This window comes from Solanum stenotomum, chromosome 7, assembly GCF_019186545.1.
Source record: "Solanum stenotomum isolate F172 chromosome 7, ASM1918654v1, whole genome shotgun sequence".
Taxonomy (NCBI): Eukaryota; Viridiplantae; Streptophyta; class Magnoliopsida; order Solanales; family Solanaceae; genus Solanum; species Solanum stenotomum.
In genome coordinates, this window is record NC_064288.1 from 676,727 (window position 1) to 702,286 (window position 25,560).

At 30.8% G+C, this 25,560-nt stretch overlaps 1 protein-coding gene across 1 annotated transcript; it reads left to right on the top strand.

Moving 5' to 3' along the window:
* Nucleotides 1-7,339: 7,339 nt before the first annotated feature.
* LOC125871290 (nicotinamide adenine dinucleotide transporter 1, chloroplastic) lies at nucleotides 7,340-17,655 on the top strand. The gene is made up of 9 exons (XM_049551883.1): nucleotides 7,340-7,783; nucleotides 7,930-8,025; nucleotides 8,391-8,497; nucleotides 14,499-14,547; nucleotides 14,668-14,777; nucleotides 16,321-16,415; nucleotides 16,512-16,600; nucleotides 16,732-16,826; nucleotides 17,134-17,655. The coding sequence occupies exons 1-9, from the start codon at nucleotides 7,711-7,713 to the stop codon at nucleotides 17,368-17,370; spliced, it is 951 nt and encodes a 316-aa protein (XP_049407840.1). The 5' UTR covers nucleotides 7,340-7,710; the 3' UTR covers nucleotides 17,371-17,655.
* Nucleotides 17,656-25,560: the final 7,905 nt, after the last annotated feature.

Consider the following 25,560-nt stretch of genomic DNA (forward strand, 5'->3'; position numbering starts at 1 on the left):
GTAAATTTTCGTGTCTTCTTATTCGTTATTGAAATTACTATATTAACCCTTCCGTTTAATTTTATTTGTCCACTACTTTTAAAATTTATTTATTTATTTCATTTATTACTTTTATAATATCAAGAAAAGATCAATACAGTACCGGCTCTATGCATACTTTAATAAGACATTGGCCTTAGGCCCCCAATTTTAGGGGGCCTCAATTTTTTACCAAGAATAAATAATATGTTAATATTTTTATAGAAAAAACATTGATTATTTATGATAAAAAGTATATATTTAAAATTATTATTTTATTCTTTTTAACCCACATTCAAATAGAAGAAATCAAGAAAATATTGTTTTATTTTCTGACACTCTCTCCACTAATACTCACATTATTTTATTCTTTTTAACTCCTTTTACACTCTCTTAATTAAATTTTTTATAAGTTAGAGTAATATTTTGTCAAAAATATCAATCAATAGTAGAAAAGTGTTGAACAAAGTGAATTGTAAAATTTTTTTCCATTTCTTCTTAGATTTTCAAGCATTACAACAAGCATAGTAAAATGTGAGGTATACCAAATTATCAACTTCTTGAATCAAATCTATGATTCTAACTCTTATATTTATTTGAAATTTGTCAACTTATTACTTATAAAACTATGTTAACAATTCATATAATGATTGCGAGTAAAATAATATTACATTTTTCAACGTTGAATTGATAAAAATAAAATATTATCTAAAACTAATAATTGAAAAAGAAACTGAATAAATCATTTATGAAAAATATATATTATGTAATACTTTGCATTTTAAAATGTAAGAGAAATAAATTTTAAATAAATGCATATGAAGTTTTATTTAGATTTTAGGTCTCTAAATAAGATTTCGCTTTAGGCCTCCGATTTCGTTGAGCCGCCCCTGGATAAATATTTTATCTTTTAAAAAAACGTCATGTCGTTGAAAATTTGAAAAAACTCTACTCAAATACAAAAATAGAAAGAGCTGAGAATATAAGGCATAAAAAACATTCAGTGAATGCGATTTAGAGTAAAATTATGTGTCATCTTATTTATTTTTTAAATTACTATTTACCGCTTCCGTTTAATTTTCTTTGTCCACCATTTTTTAAATATATTTATTTATTTCATTTATAACTTTTATAATATCAAGAAAGATTAATATTTTATCTTTTAAAAAAACGTCATTTCGTTGAAAACTTGAAAAACCCTTCTCAGATACCTAATTAATAGAAAGAGCTGAGAATGAAAAGCGTAAAACGCATTCAGTGAATGCGATTTATGAGTAAAATTCTGTGTCTTCTTATTTATTGTTGAAGATACTATATTAACCTTTATGTTTAATTTTATTTGTCTGTTACTTTTAAAATATATTTATTTATTTCATTTATTACTTTTATAATATCAAGAACAGATAAATATTTTATCTTTTAAAAAAACGTCATGTCGTTGAAAATTTGAAAAAATTCTTCTCAAATACCTAAACAGAAAGAGTTGGGAATATAAGGTATAAGACGCATTCAGCGAATGCGATTTATGAGTAAATTTTTTTGTCTTCTTATTTATTGTTGAAATTACTATATTACCCCTTCCGTTTAATTTTATTTGTCCATTACTTTTAAAATATATTTATTTATTTCATTTATTACTTTTATAATATCAAGAAAAGATAAATATTTTATCTTTTAAAAAAATATCATGTCGTTGAAAACTTGAAAAAACGCTTCTTAGATACCTAAATAGAAAGAGCTGAGATTATAAGGCATAAAATGCATTCAGCGAATGCGATTTATGAGTAAAATTTTGTGTTTAAGAAATTTATTATGCGATTTTATAATTTTTTTGATTTATTTGGTAAGATTGAATAAACAATTAGGGCTATTTTAATAGTTTTACAACTTATAGGATTCTTATGTTTATGAGAAAATATACAACACAAACATTCATAACGCATGTCCAAACAAAACTTCAATTTCATCTCAAGATTTCATATTATGATATCATATCACGATTCCATATCGCATTGCCAAACGGGCCATATGTAGGCGTTTGACCATGCGATACCATATCATGATATGAAATCGTGAGATGGATCAACGTTTGAATATGGATTTCAAGCTGATTCCGTCTCATGATTTCGTATCATGGGTTGGAATACCATATTCTCCAAAAATCTTGATTTGAGAATTCTATATAATGATTTGGAATTTTTTAAAGGGTAAATTTCATATATGGCAAACTGATTTAATGAAATAACGCTTTATATATATATAAAATTACATTCTATGGGTATAGTTTAGTTTGCTATAGAGCATTTAATTTGTATATTACGTTTTTTGTTTATAATTTATATAATATATTTTTTTATTAAATATATACATGAGCTCTAAATAAGGTAACAAAAAATTTACATAATCTCATGATTCAAGCTAATAGTTTTAAATCAAATATTTTTCTAAAAATTAGTTCTATAACGATACAAACACCTTAACAACTGGTTTCCTCATAGCACTAAAGCAATATGACACAAAAAAAAATTCTAGTTCATCAATATTCTTGTATATTCAACGCAGAAACATCATGTTTTGAACGACAAAAAAGAATACGATTGATTTGTATAGTATATAATTGAAATTTTCAAAAACGAATTATCAACTTCTAATGGCTCGCAAGTATGTATATTTGTTTACACAAAAATAGAGAAATTGTATATTAACAATTATATTCTAACTGTTGGTTAGAAAAATAGAATGACACAATTTGTACAATTATATGCTTTACAAATATAAACTATTTTGTGTTTGTATATAATTATAAACTATATATGTATATGATTATATGAATATAATAATTAACTATACAAAAATTTACATATACCTCAATCAATTTTGTATATAACTATCAAAATATACAAATCGATATATACAAACTTTTTGTATATAACTACCAAAATATATAAATCGATATAAACAAATTTATTTTATACAATTACCTGACGTTCTTCAGATTTGTGAATATATGTATTGTATATGAATATAGTACTTAAATATACAGAAATATACATTTACATCAAGCAATTTTGTATATAACTATCAAAATATACAAATCGCTACATACAAAATTATTTTATACAATTACTTGATGTTCTTCAGATTTGTCCTTAATTGATGAACCAGACACAACCTCGCCAGATGTTCTTGATTGATTACTATTAAAATCACTGTATTTGGCTTTCCTATTATTTCCTCCTTCAACAATTTTAACCCTAGAATCGATCTGAAAAGCAATCGAATCATCAACGATAAAGATCGATTAGGTGCACTCATCACCGGCGACGCTTGAGTAATAAACTCTAACGATATAATTCACTTTCGAAAGAATTTATGGACAAGAACAACAATAATAGTGACAAGAGCAGAAACAACAGCGGTAACAGTCAGAATAGCCCAAATAGTATACAAACGAAAAAAATGAAAAATAAAAAGATTGAGAAAAGATTTAGGCGGTTATATGTAAGATTGAAAAATCTATTAGGAGGAAGATGGAGAATTTCAAATTTCAAAATGGAAGTGTAAGAGTGATTTTAGGAGAGAAAAAGGGAATGTGAAGAGGAGAGAATAAATTTAATTTGTTTACAAATGCAAATAAAAATTTTCTTGGTTGGGTATACAATGAGTGGGTCCCATAATTAATGGCAAAAAAACTGAAACTGTAACCACTCATAGTAATTAAATTAAACTATACCCTCGTTAACTAATAACATACTAATGTTTGCCAACTCGTGTAATTTTCCCTATTAAATACTAGTACACTATAATTTATGTTCAATTAATATTTTTTATTCAATTAAAGTTAGATCAAATAGTTAATTAAGTGGAGAACAAATAACTTTGTAATAATTTATTATGTGATTTTTATAAACAATTGGAGTTATTTTAATAGTTTTACAACTTATGAGATTCTTATGTTTATAAGAAAATATACAACACAAAAATTTCATATCGCATGTCCAAACAAAATTTCAATTTCATCTCATGATTTCATATTATGATATCATATCATGATTCCATATCGCATGATCAAACGGGCCCTTATATGCCTATTTAATGACAATTGTGGAAAATTAGAATTTACTTTTATTTTAACAGTAATATATATGAATCTAATGAAATAGTTAGTAAGACTTGATTTGATTTTCATGAATATAATCACGTTTTGGTAACTTCATTAACTTTGAGTTGCATGCCTAATATAACTAAGAATGAAATTTTTTATTATGAACAAGATGGAATAGCTATTTTTGCAGATAAAGGCATGTACATGAAAAAGGAAAATACAATTACTGAAATGGTGGCTATGATTAATAATGAATAGTTATGATCATTTACTTCATGTTATTGGTATTCCTATTCAATTTGTGAGAAAAATTATCATTGTTGAAGTTAGTGTAGTGGATATTTGAGTTAATATCTCAAAAGGTCACTCAATTTTGAGAATTTATCTGGCAAAGTCATTGAACTTTGTTTTGTATCAATAAAATCACTCAACTTACACTTTTGTACCAAAAAGATCATTCAACTTAAACTTTTGTATGAATAAAATCACTTAACTAAATTTATCATTGAATTTTTTTTTGATATCACAACATAGTATTTTTTATGCCAAGTATACATTAATGGAGTTTAATTATTATGCATTTAATTAAGCAACAAATAAAGGTCTCTTGGGTTGGATATATATCACGGGTAAAGTGTTGATTTAGTGTGGTAATCCTATTAAATTAAGCGAATACATTAATAATTATGGCTGTCACGTCTCATTTGCAGTGGAAGTTTTGTAATTAAACTCCATTAATAAATGTATACATAGCATAAAAAATAACTACGAAAAGGAAAAAAAATCCTGTGTAAAGCGTTAACTAATTTGTTTATCAAACTTCTCAATATTCACTGCTAGGTTAGGTTTAAGATTTTAAATTATAACCAACAAATAAGGGCTCCTGGGTGGAATATTTCATGGGTAAAATGTTGGTTTAGTGTGTTAATCCTATTAAATTAATAATTAAGGTTAAATTTAGTTAAATGATTTTATTGATACAAATGTTAAAGTTGAGTGATTTTATTGATAAAAAATAAAGTTTAATGACTTTATTAGATAAATTCTCAAAGTTGAGTGACTTTTTAAGATATTAACACCGTGGATATTTATCAAGCGGGTTCAGCATATGAATATGAAAATTCACAAAAAGGTTAATAAATTAATTTTTTTATTAATTAAAATTAAACTAATATATAATTATTATTCAATTAATATTTTATTTTATTAAATAAATAAATAATTTAAATATATTTTGCTTTACATAGAACAAAAAGTTAGTTTTGTGTGTTGTATTTTGCTCTACATAAAACAAAAGGTTAGTCAAAGATATAATCAATTATTAGACAAATCATTAGTTGAATAATGTATTTAAACTTTTTTATAATTGCATGGAACATGAAATTCTACATTGATCCGAGACCACTAACCTAACAATTTTTATTTATAGTATTCATATGAAATTGTGCAATAAGTCATGTCAAATAGTTAAATATGCAATTTGAATTCTTGTCTAATAAGCTGAGTTTTAGTTGAAGATTTTCTAAAGAATAAAAACCTAGCACGACACTTGAGTTATTCCATTCAAAGGAACATTATCGAAATTGATAATAATTTATAAAATAACACATCATTTTATTATTTATTATCATCTTCGCCTCAAAATAAGTGTCATCTTATCGAGAATTATATTTATTAAAAAACTAATAAGTATATTGTTTAATTTACTAAACTTTTCATATTTAATAAATATATCTGAAAATCGAACATTATTAAGATAACACTTATTTTAATGTATTTATTTATTTTACTAAAATGACATTTGTTTTATAACAAGGAACTAGAGAGTACTTTTTATTCACATAATATTGTTGTAAGTGTATCTTTAATTTCTTTATAAAATTATTTGCGACTGTGGACAAATGACACTAGATTCGTTCAACTATTATTAAATTGAATAATCTCATTTGAAATAGATGTTGCTTGAATTACTTATTTGTGGCATGTTATTAATTGATATTGGCAATACCGTATTATTAGTCACATAAATAATGATTCTGTCCTTTTAATGCCATGGTGCATTTTTAAATAAGATATATTGATTATGTATACACACAAATATCTCTCATTTCTCGTACGCTTGAGGTGTCTCGTTAAGCAATATATAATTTTTATTACTTCTTGTGATAATTAAAATAAATAATTAACTTTATTTGTTGCTCTTTCATGCATATTCATATGTTCACTGTATAGAATTTCACACGACACGAACCTTTTGCTATAACTTTAAACTAGGTCATGTTTATACCAATATTTTGTTTAGCCAAGTATATTATTCTTTCTTTTTAATTATAGGTTAAGTTTGTCGTTAAAAAATTATATAAAAGAGAAAGAAGAAATTTAAATAATTTTGTTATTTAGCGATAAATATTATTATTATACAAATAATAAAAATGTGCGACCATCATTTACGTACATAGAGCTTCAATATCTGAAATACCAAAATAAGATAAAATTGAAGTACATTTAAAGTGAAATATGATTTTCATGGATAGAAAGTTAACTTATTTCTTATTTTGGCTAAAATTTATGTCAATATAATATTAAATATTTTAATCAATCTTAACTTCAAATAATAATCCTTTTTCCAATTATAACCAAATATTTGTCCAAGTTGTAACTACTTAAAACTATATCCAAGGATCTTGTAGTGAAAATGACAAAAAGGTCCATTATCTTTGTAGTAGATTTAAAATAGTCCTTTGAAATCAATTGAATAGTACTTTTCATCCTTTAAATTTGTCACAAATAAATATTTTTGATCTCCATCAATTATTTATCAAATTTCAATTGTTAAATTTATCCAAAACTATATTAAAAAAATGAAGCCAAATTTAAGAACTGCAATATCAAAATTACACTTGATACAAAAATAACAGAAATTGCACTTCAAAAAATTACACCGAACACTTAAAATAGATCAAAAATAGCATAAGTTACAAAATTTGCCATTTAATATTTTTCTATTTCTATAATTCTTGTTGAATTTAACAATCAGAACCATATTTGACAAAATAAAAGATTTGGGGAAAATTTGAAATTATAATGAAATTGAAGTCACCTGGTTGGTAGCAAAAGCAAGCAGCCAGACAATAAATTGCAAATAATAATTTTGGATTTTTTTTTGTGTGTTTTGCGTATCCCATTGAAGTATACTTTGGAGGACCCATCTGTGTGATTTTTGTGGTTGATGACACTTCAAGCGTGCGAAGGAGGTGGGTACTTATATGAAGCTCAATTTCTGACCTTATCCCTCTTCCCAACTGCTGCCAAATTGGCGAATTTTCGATTCTTGATCTGATCGAACAAATCCCTTTTCGAAAAAATCGAATCTTGAATTGCCCCTTTAGTTGTGATTCGAAGAAAAAACTGTTTGGGGGCAATTCAATCTTGAATTTGGGTTATTGGGGTTGTTGAGTTTGCTTATTTGGAGTTATACCCACTGGCCATGCGACTGTGGTTTTGTGCGATCGCCCTCTCAAGAGAGGACCCTAAGAAACCAGGTCGAGTCTTTGATATCTCTGCAGCTGTTTTCTTTAGATTTAGCAATGGTTGCTGATACTACTCATGGACCTACTCCCAAAGGGGTACTTTGTAATGCTGGTGCTGGTGCCGCTGCTGGTAAGATTTTTAAAAGGTTTTTTTTTTTTTTTTAGTTTCTAAGGAAGAATTATCACCCCTTTTTTCCCCTTTTATCTATATGCTTAAACGTAAATATGGACATGATCTAAGGGTTTGCTCTGATTTGGGAAATTAATATGTTGCAGGAGTAATTGCTGCTACATTTGTGTGCCCTTTAGATGTTATTAAGACTAGGTTGCAGGTTCATGGGCTGCCGAAGCTAGGAAATGCTAACGTTAGAGGTAATGCCTTATTCTATTTCCATTGATTTGTCGAAATGATTCTTGATGTTGTTGAGGTTCTTATTTCTCCCAATAAGCTGCTTTTTATTTGATTGTGCTGTCTACATGCCACACACTATTCGGATTTTTAACCCACTACTTCGTGGCGATAGGTGTAGATTCAGTATAAGTGTATATTTTACCAAATGGTTCTAGTAATATGTAGTTTGATGGACCACGGACACTTATTCATGCATGCTTATATTGGGACTGAAAATTATCTATCATCAAGTTATACTTGAACATATGAAAAAATGAGCCGAGAAGCAAAAATTTACATGGTGAATATATCAGCGGTAGCTGATTTTGTTTCTTCTTCTAATCAGGTAGTCTTATTGTTGGGAATTTGGAGCATATATTTCAAAAAGAGGGGTTGCGTGGAATGTACAGAGGGCTTTCCCCAACAGTGCTAGCATTACTTCCAAACTGGGCGGTGAGTCAGATTATTTTACAATTCTAACTTTAGCATCACACTGACTTCTGGTTATGTAGTCTCTTTATTCTTTTATCTGGATAGATCAAAGGCTGTTTACTACGTGGCTCGTGCTAGAGAATCTGGTTGGTATAGATAGCTACAAGGATAATCGTTACCTTATTAATTTTTTTTAATGGATAGCTACAAGGATGGGGCAGTTTGTGAAGATGAAATATAGAACCTAATGGAAATTACTAGCTTTTGTTCCATCTCCTTGTTGCTAATGTAGACTAACTTTTTCTCTTAGCTTCTGCACGTTAACTTCTTCTTGTTATTTCTTGTAGTAATTAGTTGATAAGGGAGTAAAGTTTACTGGACTCCGATTATCCTGTTCTTAGGTCATAATCGTCCTGTTCCAAGTTCATGCTTGGTGTGCTTGCCTGTTTTTGCCAACACATTTAAATCATGTCATTCTGCAATAATCCTCACTTCCAAAAAAGAAGAAGAAGATGCTTACATGTAATTGATAAGTTAATAATTTATCTATGTGCACTTGGGCATGAGCCGCATGCTATATACCCAGTGTATTGTCTTTAGTCTTTACCTTCTTTTTACTGTCTGTAGTTGGTGTCAACAAGTAAGAAAACTTATTTGAGCACCTTTGGTTGTGGTGAATGATTCCAGTGAAATCGGGATGCAGATCTCCGCCATATCTTGTTCTCCTGTGTCACTTATTTGGTTAATCCATGACTTGACGTCCTTTTCTTCTTGTTGAAGTCCAACCTCCTGAATTTGTTGTAAAAAATTCTGTTTTTTATTTGACTTCTTGTCTGCTGTTTCTCAGCTGAAGCCTTTCATCTAATTCTGGCGACAACCTCTATTTTCTGAACCTTAGAAAAAAGTGAATGGATATAGTATAGCCGAGCATAGTAATTTCTGATTGAGGTGTAGTTGATTGATTGTGTGATCAAACATTTCACTTGCCATTTTCACCTTTGCATTTTGTTCTGTAATTTCTCCTTCTTCCTTCTGCCACAGAATATATATTTTTATACATAAATCACAGTTAACCTGGTAATCAAAACCAATTTCACTTGTCATCCCAGGTAACTTATGATGTATTTTCCAAATCCCTTCCACTGGCTGTGTGCATGCTGGTGGTGGTATGTTTGTTCATAGAGTATTTGCTGTGTAATGTAGAGCCAGATTATTGCATACTCTAGGTAGGATGAAGCTGAACTAAATCCACAAGTAGTAGCATCGAGCTCAGTTTTACCTATATCTGCATCCAAAAAGGAAGCAGACCTATACGGGCTAGGTACTTCCAACATGGGTCTCAGTAAGTCTCAATGACTACCCCTAGAAGGCGGAGTAAGACTTGTTGAGGAAAACATGACATGCAGAAAAGATAATAATGTGTTGATCATAGCTTAATATTGGATTGTTACTGCAACTGAAAACCTGCTATACTAGTCAGCTGATAAGCTGATTACTGATAAATTGAGAGTCTAAATGTATACTAAAAGCTGATATTTGAATCCACTTTGAAAACTGATTTAACTGATGATAAACGTTTTTTTGAAAAAGTTTCAACCAGTGTGTAGGGAACTGTTGTTGTAAACGGGGAGTCCACATTTGAAGGACATTATACCTAAGTCGTACTATCAGGACCTCAATTTGTTTTTTCTGCTTATCATATCAGAGGTTATGTTCTCTTTTGCACTTCTTTTGGGCTACTGGTCATTCTTTTTTTGGCACCTACCGTAAAGATTGACCTATCTCCCACCAAAAAAGGTAGCAATGGCCTGCATGTATGAAACTATCATCATACACAGGGGAGTGTCAGTTTATATCCCACCACAACCTTGGCCTTTTGGCACTCACACCCAGGGAGGTCGACTTGCTTCCTGTCCTAGTTTGATCTACAAGCTAAGGTAAAATTGAGACTAACTTGCAGCGGGATTTTTTTGTTAAAAGTCATGCTCCCTGCATGTTTGATAAAAGGTTTAAAAGATTTTTTGAGGTTAAGTGCTTGTGGTGGCAAGCGAGTGCCCAACTCTTCATACCAAAGGGAAAAATAATTAAACTTAGATATTCCTTTAAGATTTCTAAATGCTATATGTACATACATATGCTACTTAATTCAGATTTCAGATTTCAGTTTTCAGATAAGCAACTAAACCTCAGATTATGTTTGATGTGAAAAACTTGGATTGCTTTAAAAGATCCCTGGCAATTTTGACATTTGTTAAAGTGTATACAGATTGGAAAATTTAATTTCAAAGTCCCGAGACAATGTTAAGGTCAATGTGAGGAATGGTTTGAGATTGAACTTGAAGAGTGTGAATTATCAAAAGAGTGCTAAAATTAAACTTGAAAGACAAGATAAATATAAAGGCAAAGTGTCCACACCCCTCTTGTCACAATTATGGCTCGATTAATGTTCAAGGTTGAATGTTATTTTAAGTGGAAGAGCATGTAATAGCGTAACTATTTTTTGAGGCATTTTTGGACACAAAAAAGTGAAATAGAAAGATAAAGAGTTAAAATAGGATAATTTGGTCCAAAAAATAAGGGAAAAAAGAAGTCAAGGACGCAATAGGCTGAAGCTCATCAATTACACTTCCTATGCTTCAAAAGAGAGTTTTATGAAATGCACAAATAGCTTCAAGTGAAGCCAGCGAATAGTGACTAGAATGGAGGAAACTAGGAAACAAAAGAAAATGGAAGAAAATTTTCAGCCAATCACCTAGCACCTCAAGGTCATTTTTTGTATGACAACACCTCAAAGTCATTATTTATGGTTATTCACGAGTTGATATTAACACTTTAATGCATGTATTAATACCCCAATTCATGGAACTTCACAGATTTACATTGAATCAATAAAGAACACCCAATTATTGATTTTCAAAATTTGAACCTTTTAAGGTAATTCCATCGACTCTACTTCACTTATGATGTATATTTATGAAGGTTGACGACATTTGTGCCATTAATGGCCGTGGAGAGGTTGAAATAGTTAAACCTTAAGTTTCACCATTAATGAAGTTTGTTGGAGTAATGAGAAAGACAATGGAACACTTAATTGGGTATTTGATTATTATGAATTGGTGTCAAGGGTGGAGCCAAGTTGGGGGCAAAGTGGGTTATTCGAAACCCTTCATTGGAAAATTACACCATATATATAAGATTTTTTATGTATTCATTATCTATTATATATATAAAAAAACTTACATATATATTTTTCCCAGTTTAAAAAAATATAGCTTTTTTAAAATTATATATAATAGATGTTGAATCCCCTTGGTTTCTTCGCGTGTTTACTTCTTCATATATTGAATTCCTTAGCGAAAATTTTGGCTCCACCATTGCGCAGCGTGATGTTAATAATAATTTTAAACGTGCCATATACTGGATTTAGGATGGATGGAACTACCCTTAAAATAATAGATTTTTAAATAGAACAGTACACCTTTGCCAAATAAGTGGGACCCAACAAGGATAAAATGTTGACAGTGTCATCAAATATTTGTCAAATAAAGAAATGTTTCATTCTTTATAGGACAAACTAAAAGGAAAGTGTGTCATATAAATTGGGACAAAGAGAGTAATAGTAAAGAAAGTGAAAGCAAAATAGTACAAATTTTGAGAATGAAACTAGAGATATGTCATTGACTCACTGTACAATGCTCCCCCATGTACGATGACAGTTCCATACACGCAGGACCATTGTTTAAAACTTTTTCCATGGGAGATATATCAACACTCCTCGTGTATTATGACAGTTTCAAACACACAAGCTATTGCTTGAAACTTTTTCAGAAAGCATGTTTGAGGAAGCATGAATTTTAACAAAAATCCCAACTAGGAAATTAGCCTTAACTTATCTACTTGTAGTTTAAACTAAGGTTCACACGCCTTTTAAGCCATTCTCGATTCACAAATGCAATCTACAACACACTAACTCGATTCAGTCCATAATCTAGTAACACATGAATTCAACTTAGCTAATTTAATCGATTAGGTTCCACCCATCCTAATTCTTGTATTTAATGGATTTAAAACTATCATTAACGTCACGCCAAATCATGATAATCAACACCCATTTTTCAAGTATTCTATCATCTTCCCCATTCTTCCGACAAACTTCATTAATGGTAGAATTTAGGGTTTATCTATTTCAACCTCTCCACCACAAATCTTATCTACATTCATTAATGGAGTAGAGTTGGTGGAATTATTTCAATCGGTTCTAATCTTGAATGTCAATATTTGTGTATTCTTGATTGGTAGGATTGAAGTGTTAAAATTAAAATTCATAAATACTTACCTTAAGGTGGCTAGGTGATTGGGTCGAAAATTTTCTTCTATTCTCTATTTTCTCAGTTCTGATCCTTGTTTGCTGGCTTCACTTGAAGGGTGAAGCTACTTGTGTTACATAAAGCTTTCTTTTAAAGTATATAGGTTGTGTAATTGCGTTTGTCATAAAAAAATGCAGGTTGTGTAATTGCTGAACTTCATCCCATTGCATCCTTCTCATTTTCTGGACCAAATTCTCTTTTTCAACTCTTTTACTTTCAATTTCCTTTTCTTTTCTTTTCTTTGTGTCCAAAAATGCTTCAAAAAAATGATTGGGCTGCTACATATCTGTAAGTTCCATGCTTCACTTTGGTGAAAGTAAATGAAGCCTGTCTCACTTAACAACAATGGAGAAAAGGTATGCAGAGCAGTAGAAGCCATGTGTGTGTGTAAGGAGATGAAGCCAATAAGCACCTCTGCTTGCAGTGCCTGTTTGCAACTCCACTGTGTAACCTGTTTTTAGACAATTTTGGGAAGACATGGATAATATGACAGATCATCAAATAGGTATGTTGGGCCTGGATATGATATGAGATGAAAAAGGAACTAACGAAGATTTGTAGAAACATTCCATGCGTTGATGTGGAAAGGGAGGAACTAATGATGCTTCGAGGGTAAAGCGACATCTTGCTGTTTTAGTCTAAAACATATTAGTTTGTCAATGTTCTGGTGAACTTTGCAGAATGTCTGTGAAGAGGATACAGTGATATATTTCAATAGTTCATTTTAAACTTGAACAGACTATGTTAGTGGGAGAGAGCGATTTGCTCGTCAGTATTGGTGCAGGCCTCCACCAGAATTTCCTCTGACATCGCCCTGCTTAGGCATAGTTGTATCTAACACTATCTTAGTTCTTGGCTTTGTTATAAGTAAAATTTTTGCTTACTTATAAGTGAAGTTCTCTAGAAGATTCATATTGCCGATCCTAACTATCTTGGGTTGATTGACTGATCGATTTACTTACAAAAGCACAGGCCATACCAATATCTAGTATAAATTAAGTGCATTATTCTTCTGGTTCTACAGCTTATCTAAAAGGACATTGTTTTTCTCTAAAATATCACTGTTAAATGCTACTTACACTTAAGTCCCAGAAATTAGACTTAAGTTGCAAAAAACAGTGGAGAGCCGTTGAAGTAGGACGGGTGGGGGGGTGGGGGGGGGGGGGGGGNGAGTAGGAAAAAAGGATTTCACAGAAAGGTAACTTTCTAAGAAATGAGATGGTAGTTTTGTCATTTCAGATTCTTTTGCTTGTAGTCATAATCTTTGTCCCATTTATTTTTGTTCGTATGGGAAAATGGTTTAGGTAAGCTAATTCGAACACTCTCGCAATGCGTCTAAATCTCCTGAGTTCTATCTAGTTCCAATGAAAAGATCTTTCTGAAAGTTTTCCTGTATCCCTTGCATATCAGCATATCATTTAGTCAACTACTCAACTCTGAAGTGTTGCCGCAGATGGTGACAAAGGGAGGCTTACAGTTAGTCAGTTACAATTTCTCTTCCTCTAATTAAAATTGAAGTTCTGTGCTCAATTCCTATTACAGTATCGTGTATATGCACTTAGTTATAAAGATTTGATCACGACTTCCTCAATTTGATAGAGAAGTAATTAAGTTTATATAAAGAGTGATCTCACACATATTTTCCTTTTCTGCAGGTGTATTTTACTATATATGATCAGCTGAAAAGATTTCTTGGCTCTGATGGTCAGTAGATGACCTTTCCTCAAAGATGTTATTCCATTGACTGATTAGCTTTCCAAATTAATTTTTGATAATCTACATTGCACTTGGTCGTAAATACTTTCCATTTGGTGGTTGTTGTAGATGGAAGTCATCAACTCACCATAGGTGCAAACATGTTAGCTGCTTCTGGTGCCGGAGCTGCAACTACAATTGCAACAAATCCTCTCTGGGTTGTGAAGACACGTCTTCAGGTGTGTTTCATGAATCCAAATTTTGATATTTAGCTTGATTTGTAATTCTCCCGATCCTATATGGTCCCATTCCTTCCATTTCAGAAAAAAATATTTAGCTTGGGGAAAGAGCTAAAGATGTTGGTAATAATCCTTTTAAACGAAAGCTGGGTCAGACATTAGAGCTATTGACTTTGTGGTATGGAGAGAAACAATATGTTGTCAAAAACTACAAATAATAAAGCAGCTGGAAGGGCCTTCTGGTTTCTTATATAACTATAGAATTGGTCCGGGGGGGGGGGGGNTGGAGAAAGACATGTACCATGTGACTTTCCGTTATCTTACAAGAGGAAAATGGAAAGTTGAAGAGGTTCTCTCACAAGAAAGTGTAAGTGTGTTCTATATCTCCTTGTTTTTAAGTAATCAACTGAAAGAGAGGGAGTGTGATTTTAGCTTTTATGGCACACTTTTTTAACCATGTGATCTGACAAAGTGATTAGGTGGCCAGGCCTGCAGAAAAGTTCCTCAAGGTGGTACTTATATATATATATACCCTAAGAGTTGTACGCCTAATAATGCCATTGTGCCTTTGCATCTTGGGGGTGGCTTTTACACGCTTGACACTGGCTAAAAGCAGAGTAGATGGATGCAATAAAATGTTGTTCTATCTCAGTAGGGATCTAATTGCTTTAGGTCCATTCCAGTTCCGTATTCTACTTTTGGGCATTTCTTAGAATTTGATCTCATGGTCTATACTTTCGTATCTGCTTCTGAATGGTTGTGATCCACTTTTTTTTTTGTTTTTTAACTATTAAAATTTCCCAAGTTTGATTGGTGTGTGCATGATGTGTGTGTACTTTGATTTTTGTAAGATTTGTTAATTGAGTTCTAAGTCAGCCTAATTGTCACTGTTCTTTTGTGGTTTAATAGGCATTTGGACAATACTTGAGTTGAAGTTGAAATTGATTAAGAAGTGCGAGACTTGAACTTCAATGAAAAAGAATTTTGTGAAAGTTAGAGATCCGTGAGTGAAATATTTCATTTGAAAACACATTAAAAACAAATCTCTGTTTCAATATTTTACTTGTAGTTCAAATAGTGAAAATATTACTTCATGCCCAAATGGGTCTTTTTAGTTCTAAGCAGGCTACTTTTGAGGGTGTTCACAGGAGGACAGGTTAGGCATTCAGGGGGGGACTATTGCTAGCCAATCTAACTTCTCGCCTGCTTGTCCCAGCCGCATTTTCATGCCTAAGTTGGAGAGCTTATATTAATAAGTATAACAATCCATGTTCAATTTCTGTTATATTGTGGGGGAATGTGTAGCTAATGTAGTGGTGAGAATTGTTACACCATTTAATTGATTAATTAATATCTATGCACTTCTGGTGTAAAAAAATATGGTAAAGAATATCTTTTTAGCTGGACCAGTACTGTCAAATCACAGATGTCATTTAATAATGGTTAAAGATGTGTTTACCAAAGATATGCTTCTAAATGCACTCCACCAAACAAAGCATTAATTATATTCTCACCCTTACTCGTTTGTCTTAAACTTCTGTAGACGCAAGGAATGAGAACAGGGTTTGAGCCTTACAGGGGTACATTATCTGCTTTAAGGAGAATAGCGTATGAAGAGGGTATTCGTGGGTTGTACAGGTCAGTGTTTGTCTTTTCAAGAAATTTGTCGCTCTTAATGTTTCAAATTGCTTGTCTACCAGTTTTTGCTGACTTAAATTGCTTTGTGGTGGACAGCGGTCTGGTGCCTGCTTTGGCTGGTGTTAGTCATGTAGCTATCCAATTTCCGACTTATGAGAAAATTAAGATTTACTTGGCCAAGCGAGGTGATTACTCACTTCTGGTCATAATGTTTCCTTTCACTTCTAGTTAGTTCAGTATCTTTAGATTTGTTTTCCCAACTCTTGGAAAGGATGACATCGTTTCTGAATGTGCTGGCTTGTTGTGATGATGTCAGCTAACACTTCAACGGATAAACTTGGGGCCCCTGATGTTGCCGTTGCATCATCAGTCTCCAAAATATTTGCTTCTACATTGACATATCCACATGAGGTATGTTATTACATTGGTTGCGTTGTTAATTTACTTTAAATGGTTAACTGAAACATAAAGTGGTATACCCTATGACGTCTTGGTCCACAATTTTACAGAAATATTGCAAGTCAAGTTCTTCCTACCTCTTTTTTGTTTTTATTGGGATATTTAAGGGACCTGTGTTCTCACATTGTTGTCCTTCTCTGTTGGATCAATTTATAGTTGAATCACTTCAATAGATTTTGCATGTGTTCGGAACACTTAGGGAATCGAGTGTATGACAAGCATACAGTCACCAAATCATTCTTTGGATTTTTCGTTGTAGGTTGTACGTTCAAGGCTTCAAGAACAGGGGCGCCATTCTGAAAAACGGTACTCTGGTGTAGTTGACTGCATTAAGAAAGTCTTTCATCAAGAAGGCATGACAGGCTTTTACCGTGGTTGTGCAACCAACCTAATCCGGACTACCCCTGCAGCTGTTATCACATTTACCAGTTTTGAGATGATTCACCGCTTCCTTGTAACCATGTTCCCCCCTGATCCTCATCCTCACACATTGTAGGATGGCACAATGACTTGGGGATTGATTCATCATAGTAGAGGCAGTTTAGTTCATCAAGTCCTCGAGCAAGGCGACTGATTCGTCTGCATCAATCTCCTCATCGGTTGTGTATCTTTTTTCTTATTAGCTGTCATAGCAACATAGAAAAACCATTTTGGCCATTGTGAAACAGATTTAGTATACCATTTATATACTGAAATTGATGATGATGATAAAAGGAGCTGAAATGTAGGAAGACTAGAAACTATACTGAGGTTTGAGAAATTGAATATTAGTCGAACTTTTGAGGCATTTACTCTTTGGGCTTTCCAGCTTATATATCAGACTAGTAAGAATTCCTTCATCCTTACCAGTTGTGGTCGTCTGGTTGAAGACAACAAGAAAGGATAAGAACATAATAAAGAAAAATTGAACTGAAAAAAAATGTATGCAGAATATATTATTTGCACATTTTTGTCATCATTTCAAAAGAGTTTAAATTATATACATCGTCAATTGATGGCTAGTTTCATATTATGAAGTGCTGGCCTTGAGAAGTGAGAAATGGGATGAGAACATGTCTCAGGACTTTCTAAAAGCAAGAGGAATCAACCTTTTTGGAAAAGGAAAAACTATATCTCACAAGGAACAAAATATCTCTGATATTTAAATAACTGTTAGCATCAAAGGAACCCCAATAGATGATTGGCTGCCAGGTGCAAAGTCACATTATTCTTGAAATATCTTTCAACTTTCTATGAAATGTCCGTTTTATTTACATTTGAAAAAGGCATATAAGAAAGCAAATTTACAAGGTCAAAGCAGAATCTATGTCCAATGTAAATTCAGACATCAAATTAGTAACTATAGAGTTTATGACTCTAGATAGGAGGTATAGTTCCTGGCGATGATTAGGGTAGAAGGTCAATAGGTAATTGATTGTTGTTTAGTTTTTTCTACTACTAGGACATGACTCTAGATAAGAGAGTATGAAGGATGAGAGATAGGGTAGAAGGTTAATAGGAGCGTTGTCTAGTTTTCCCTACAATTATCTTATTCTTCTATTTTATTACATGCTGTTTTCTTTGCTTCATTTACATCTTGTTTGTCGTTTTGCTGTTGTTCTTCTCTTTTATCTCTAGCATGATTTATACATTACTATATTTCTTTCCATACTTGAGTTTGATATGTTTTACTTGTGTCGATAGTTTATCAAAAATAACCTCTCTACCGTCATAATAAATAAATTGGATAAGACTCCATACATACCACCCTTCCCACACCCCATTTGTAATTACACAAGAATTGTTGTTGTTGTTGTATATAATATAAAATAGAAGTAGGATTAATCTTGCTTTCTTCTAAAGTTGGGTATCCTAGAATAGAGATGATCTTTTTTTTTTCAACTTCACCAAATTGTAGTTGTGATAGTTCATCTTTTGCTTTAAGTTTTATTATCCAACTTTCTTCATTTTTGCCCCTAACAAAACACCCTTTGTTTAGTCAAACAACTTTTCATTTGTTCCAAGAAAATAATCCCTTGATGGATTAAAGAAAGAAGCATTTTATACTATTACTAGTTACATTGCTTTCTCTCATTTCATCACCATGTAATAGAGTATGCTATAGGCAAGGCTACACATACATTGTAATTGAATATTTATAATGTAGGAAGCGCACACACATATATATAGAATTAAGTTGCTATATAGTAGCAAAAATGGAATTCAATTATATTCTTAACCTATTGAATTAAAATCATGGATCAACGAAAGCTCAACCTAATGAGGATGGAGTCTCACGTACGATTCTGATAAAAGAATAAAGTTTCTAATCAATTCCGCTTTTCGGGGGATCAATTTTGTACATAACCTAATAATATCATGAAGGTTTTGGATTCTTTCAACAATTATTAGTAGTAAATTTTTGGCCATGATAAGTCATTGTAATACCTCTACGATTTAAAGAAAAAGAAGGATAATGTGGGGAATTGCTTTCCACACTCCTCATGAAGTGTGGTCGGTGGGCAAATTAAAGTAAGAAATAATAACAAAAGTGAGGGGAAAAAATGTTAGGAGTGCTATGGCTTTCATGATATTATTGGAAAATGGACCATTTTACCCTTATGATTTTTTTTTTATAATCATACCATAACATAGTTAATTAAGGAAATTCAGTAAGATAGAAATGACTATAAGATAAACAAAACTTTGATTAGTGATACTAAGAATTGACTTGTGACCTCTTTACAATGTGTACACACAAAAAAAGATGTGTTGAGTTTATTAGAGAATATTACAATACTAATTAGTCTTAAGTATAGATTAGTTTAATTATATTTTCACTGCTAATCACATTCACTTTTTGTGTCTAACTTTTTGCTCTGGCATTTCCATAAGTTGGGCCAACTCCAAAGCAAAGCATTACTGTGATGGGAAAGCTCTATATTACTAACACTTCCTTTTGTCTATCTTAAGGTATGAATAATATTTTCCTTTATTTTTTCCTTCCATTTAATTGCTACAACTTGTGTCACAAGTTTGATGACAAGCTTGATAGCTTGTTCTATAAATCTTATTAAACGCAAATATTAGACGATTACTCCTTATCTATTCGAGTTTGATACACAAAGTTATCAGATATCTATGCCGATGTGAGGTACTGATGAGATAGTAGGTATCTCATGAAATTAGTCAGGGTGCATAACGTGACCCAGACATCATAGCTATAATGACTTTTTGTTTATTGTGGGAGTTTAATCATGATTTATTATTATTAGTCTAAAAGTAAAAACAAAAAAAAATAAAATAAAAGATAATGTGAGTGGTTAGAGGGGGGAAAATAATTATATGGTTAAGAGATAAGAGAGAATAATCCACCAGCAGATTTGACAGAAGCATATAATTAGTATTGAATTATATAAGCCAAATTATGATTTATAATTAGTTGATTCACTTTTAGGGCACCAATGAAAGACCTTGAGGGTGGTGGGGGTGGGGAGATAATTTCCTTCAAAAATTTTTTAGAACTAATAAATGTAACAAGTTTTTATTTTAATTTTCAAGTTATCATATCACATCTATTGTAATTTTTTACTACTTATTATTATGGATTGACAGATTCACCAAGTGATATATCGCCAAAATGTTTATAACAATATCATGAAAAATTGGTTAATTGCTTAAATGTGAGAAGTATAAATGCCATCACAAGTCATTGTTATTCAGCCCGTGAGGCTTTAAAGACTAGAAATAATAAAATGAGGGGTTGGTAAAATTACATTTTAATTATTTTAGTATTTACTTTTATTAATAATATATATTAGTTGTGAATCTTGTGATAATAGATAATGTATAGTTAATTTTGGGTGGAAACCACTCCTTATTTATTTTTTTCATGGTCAATTTTAGCTTATGTATACTCCAAAAATATTCCTAATAATAGCTATACATATATGAAAATAATATTAATGCGCATAAACTAATCAAAGAAGGCTCATAATACCTACCTTACCAAAAAAGAATTTATTAATATTTAATATGTATCTCATGGATTTATTAACGAATTAAATTTGCACATTATTGTGAATATTATCGTACAGATAGCCTGGACATGACATAAAAATAGTACTTTATGGCTCGAGTGAAACCACCATTATAATCTATAAATAGTTTATTTCCTATATTTGTAAGAGCATTTTGATTCTAAGCAAATATAACAACATTATATCTACATTCCTGAGCTTCAAGTTTTCATTTTTCATCAAGTCTTTTTATCACATAGCATTCGTTACATATAATCATTATCGAATCTAAAGATAACTTCATCGAAATCTAAAGCTTCATCCGATTCTCTTTCTTACTTGCCTTATTCATTATTTTTATTTATTAATATCACAATATTCAATTATTAATAATTAAATCTAACGAGCTAAGTCAAGACATGCATCTTTGACCTCATACAAATTTAACTTATTATTTTTCCGATAAATAAAATTAACTTTGGTTTTGCCTTTTTTTTAAAAAAAATAAATTATTTTTGTTTAATAAGTTTTGGCCTTAAATCCAAAATCTACTGGTGTGGGGGTAAGGGGTTGTAGGTCAAGTGTACTTTTCTAGATTCTAATTTAACGCCCCTACAAACGCGTGGGCACCACATCTCAAGTTACATCTTACATGTGTACCTATCTCCTAACCTACTAGCTTCGGTTCCGAGCCACTTATTTGAATTTTCGAACGTTAGCTAAAAACTGGTATGCCTTTATTGGCTTTATTATTATTTTATTATTTACACAATTTTTAATTAATAAAATTTTCCAATAATCATAGAGAACAGAAATACACATCTCCAACTGGCTAATCAAATTACGAATTTTTTTACCTTTTTTTTTAAAAATACTATCAAATCATCTAAATAATAATTGTTCGTAAAATCAACGTATATATAGATTAAATTCTTAAAATATTGGTTAATGATGTCGGGATAATGATGTTTTTTTGGAGTGTTAATGATGCTTTGTTTCTAAGATATTTTAAAAGGGAAGTCTAATGAAATTTTAGTGCAGAGTTAGTTGAATTAAGCTAGGTTAATTTTGTTATTGTGAATGATTAATTAATAGGTAACCGTCTAACAACAAATTTGATGGTTACCTTTAGCCTAACTGAGACGTGGCCCATTAATTAGTAAGTGGTGGCACAATATTTAAGATTGAGATTTTGGAATTTTATTTTAACTTTCTAATGAGGTTTTTCATTTGATTTGATGATCAAAATGATGAATTATAATAATAATGATATTACACATATTGGAATCAGTAAAAAACTGAGTTGGTGCAACAAGTGGTATACCATAAGGAGATCAAAGGTTAGAGGCCAGTTGGGCTCATCGCATTGGATTAAACTTATATAATTTACGTATCTTATATGATTTACAAAGGGATATAATTAAAGAAGAACAACAATAGTGACACAAAGATCCAAGCACAAGCATGAAAAGAAATTAAATAGGAATAATTACTATAATATAAAAGCTTCCAAACCTAGGCTTAATGATCCAACAAGCACAACAAAAAGAGAAGCCTTTGGGCAATACAATAGGAATCGGAGGAGAAAGATAGAGTCATTTCCTTTCTAACCGTTGTCAGAAGACATGAAGTGAGGGTGTGATTCAAATCAAATTGATCGTATGCTTGTCAGGCAAAGTTTGTTTATGAATTCTATATTTCTAAAAATTCAATGGCTTTAGTCTAGAGGTACTTTATGACTTGTAACAACTTGTAACAACTTGCGTACTATAGTTCTTAATTAAATACAAGAGTAAATATGTATTTAAAATGAATAAGAATTTGATATCCAACTTTGTACTAATAAATAAAATCTAGCCATTCCTTTGGATAGGAAATTTAAAGTAGTTGAATATGCAATAATAAAAGAGCTTGACTAATTTGTATAGTAACACAATTTTGAAATGTTTTTTTTGAATGTAGTTTGGGGGGAAATAAATTGTCAACTACTATAGTTGTATATATTTAGTTCTTTTGTGGGCTAATAAACAGTGATATTAAGTTGTTTTGAAGGTGACATATTTCATCGTTTTCTGCTGGCCAATTTTTTAAATTTCAAATACCAATAATTTATTACTCCATTTATTATAATAAATATATAAACATCCATGTAGCTTCAAAAGATAAGACTTGTTTTTTTTTGTTAGAATTGAATTGAATAATTATTGAGAAATAAAGGGATAAAACAGTAACACTTTTTGAAAATGTAGCTGTTACTTGATGCTCTAGAAAATTATAAAAGACCCATTCCTGTCAGAGTTGTGTAACAAATTTTATATTTAATTCTATGGAATTTGTACGTTTAGTTGGTATTTATATATATATATTTTTTTTATTTTTTTAAAAAAATAATTAATTTTCTAGTGAAAACAGAAAAAATAAGTTTCATATTTCACATCAATTGTCTCTCCGTCTCTAACAACCCATCAGGAGCGCTGAAGCGGAGCCAAGTGGGGGCAAAGGCTTGGGTTTACCCAAACCTCCTTCGATGGAAAATCAATAATAACTTTTTATGTATATGTAGTAGATGTTTAGTCTTCTAGTTCTAGACTTCTTCATGTGTGAGAAATCTTATTAGATTTTATTAGATATGGTATAGATCAAAATGGGACACCAAAAGTCTTGACTGCTGAGCCGTATAAGATAAGAAATTCTTAAGTACGGTTCTAAGGGAAGAAATTGAACTACCTATTCCGGCAGGGGAGAACATGCTATTCAACAGGGAGATTTTGAAATTGCAGAGACTTAGTTCAATCAAGCCGTTGAGTATTGGAAACAGACTATAGCACTTACTCTCAATAATTATATTAAAGCGCATAATTGGTTGAAGATCACGAGACGTTTTGAATTACTCAACACTCTATCCACCCCTCATTCCACTACATCCCTATTAGAGTGTTTATCTAGATTATATACAATTTTAAAAAAAATAATATTTCATGCTTAATTGCCAAATGTATATTAGAAAATAAGTAAAAAAATTACTTAACAAACTTATTTATTTATTTTTTAAAAATATTTTTCCTCATATCGAACCGACCCAATTATCTTTTTTCTTTTGCCTCCTCTATTGCCCCATTGGATTCTTTACATTGTGGTGCGAATCAATCAATTTAAGAAACATTCCTTTCCCTTAAATAACTTTTGAAATCACATGATGCACCTTTATTTGTTGTCGTACAAAATTTAATTTAATTATTTGTGCAATCAAGCAAGATTATTATTTTTGTTAAATTAAATTACTTATACAAAACTAGACTTGTAATCTCTAGTAACAACTTTTAAAACTAAACTTGCGATTTTTTTTTTTAAAGATTAATTTAAATAAGTACTAACAATTTGAATATGCAACATTTATAGTTGGTCGCATGAGAAAAATATAATAATCGAATGCATGATGCAATATTTGGTTTGCGGTATTATGAAATTACAATACATATTTTGGCAATACGAGGATTAACTATTTAGAGATAAAAAAATACTTTTAAAAGAAGTTATTGAATTATTATTATTTTTAATTTTTAATACCTCTGTGGCGGATAAATTATGAAATTACAATACATGTTTTGACAATACGAGAATAAACTATTTACAGACAAAAATACTTTTAAAATAAGTAATTTCCTTATTATTATTACTATTAATGTTTATTTTTTATTTTAATTTTCACCCTAATACCTGATATTTATTTTGGATCTGATTAAATCTACAAATCCAAAATCTCCTATTAAAAACTAACAAGTAGTTATCACTTCACCGTAATTTTTTTTGGTTCTTTATTACTCCTTCTATTCTAATTTGACACAAAATTTAAGAAAATAAAGATGACTTTTAAATCTAATAGTCTTAATTAAATATATGTAAAATGAACAAAAATGTCTTATTGTGTTCTAAAAGATGTCATATGAAAAGTTATATAATAAGGAGTAGCAAAAAAAAAAAACATTTTTTCTGAAATGAATTTAAAAGAAAAAATACGACAAACAAATTAATAACAATAAGCGCAAATCCATAGGTAATATGCGAGTTAATGAGAACCCACTAACATTCGCTCGTACTACTAAATATTTATACCTCCACAAAACGTAAGATCAACATACACTCTATCCCCCTCTTCCTCAGATCTATCAAGTGGAATTTCATTGATATGCTAATTATTTGACTATAATTTCAGTTATTATTTATATATTAAATTAAAATTATCGTAGAAATTCACAAACTTCAACTCCCGAATCTGTATGAACTAAAGAGTAGTTCATACATTTTTACTTTTACTTTTACTTTAGAATAGAAATTCTACTCCCAAATACTTAACCACCTGCTCGACAAAAGAGTCGTACAACGCGCTGAGAGAGAGAAAAAAAAATTGGGTTCAAATGGGGTTCGGTATTAGGCTCGGAACTACGTGTCTTCTAAAATTCTACAAAATTCAATTCAAAGCAGCAGTTTTTTCTTTCTCTCTTTTTTTGTTGTTTGTATAAAGCAAATAAAGCGCTTTTCTTGCATTTCGTGGGGAGAGAGGTGAGTTGAGTTTGAGGGGTAGGTGAAAAAAAGCAGAGAAAAAGGAATCAAGCAAGCCAAACACTGAAGTCTATAACATATTACTAGTACTTTGTAGTGTAATTTGTATTTGGTGAATGAGTTAGTAG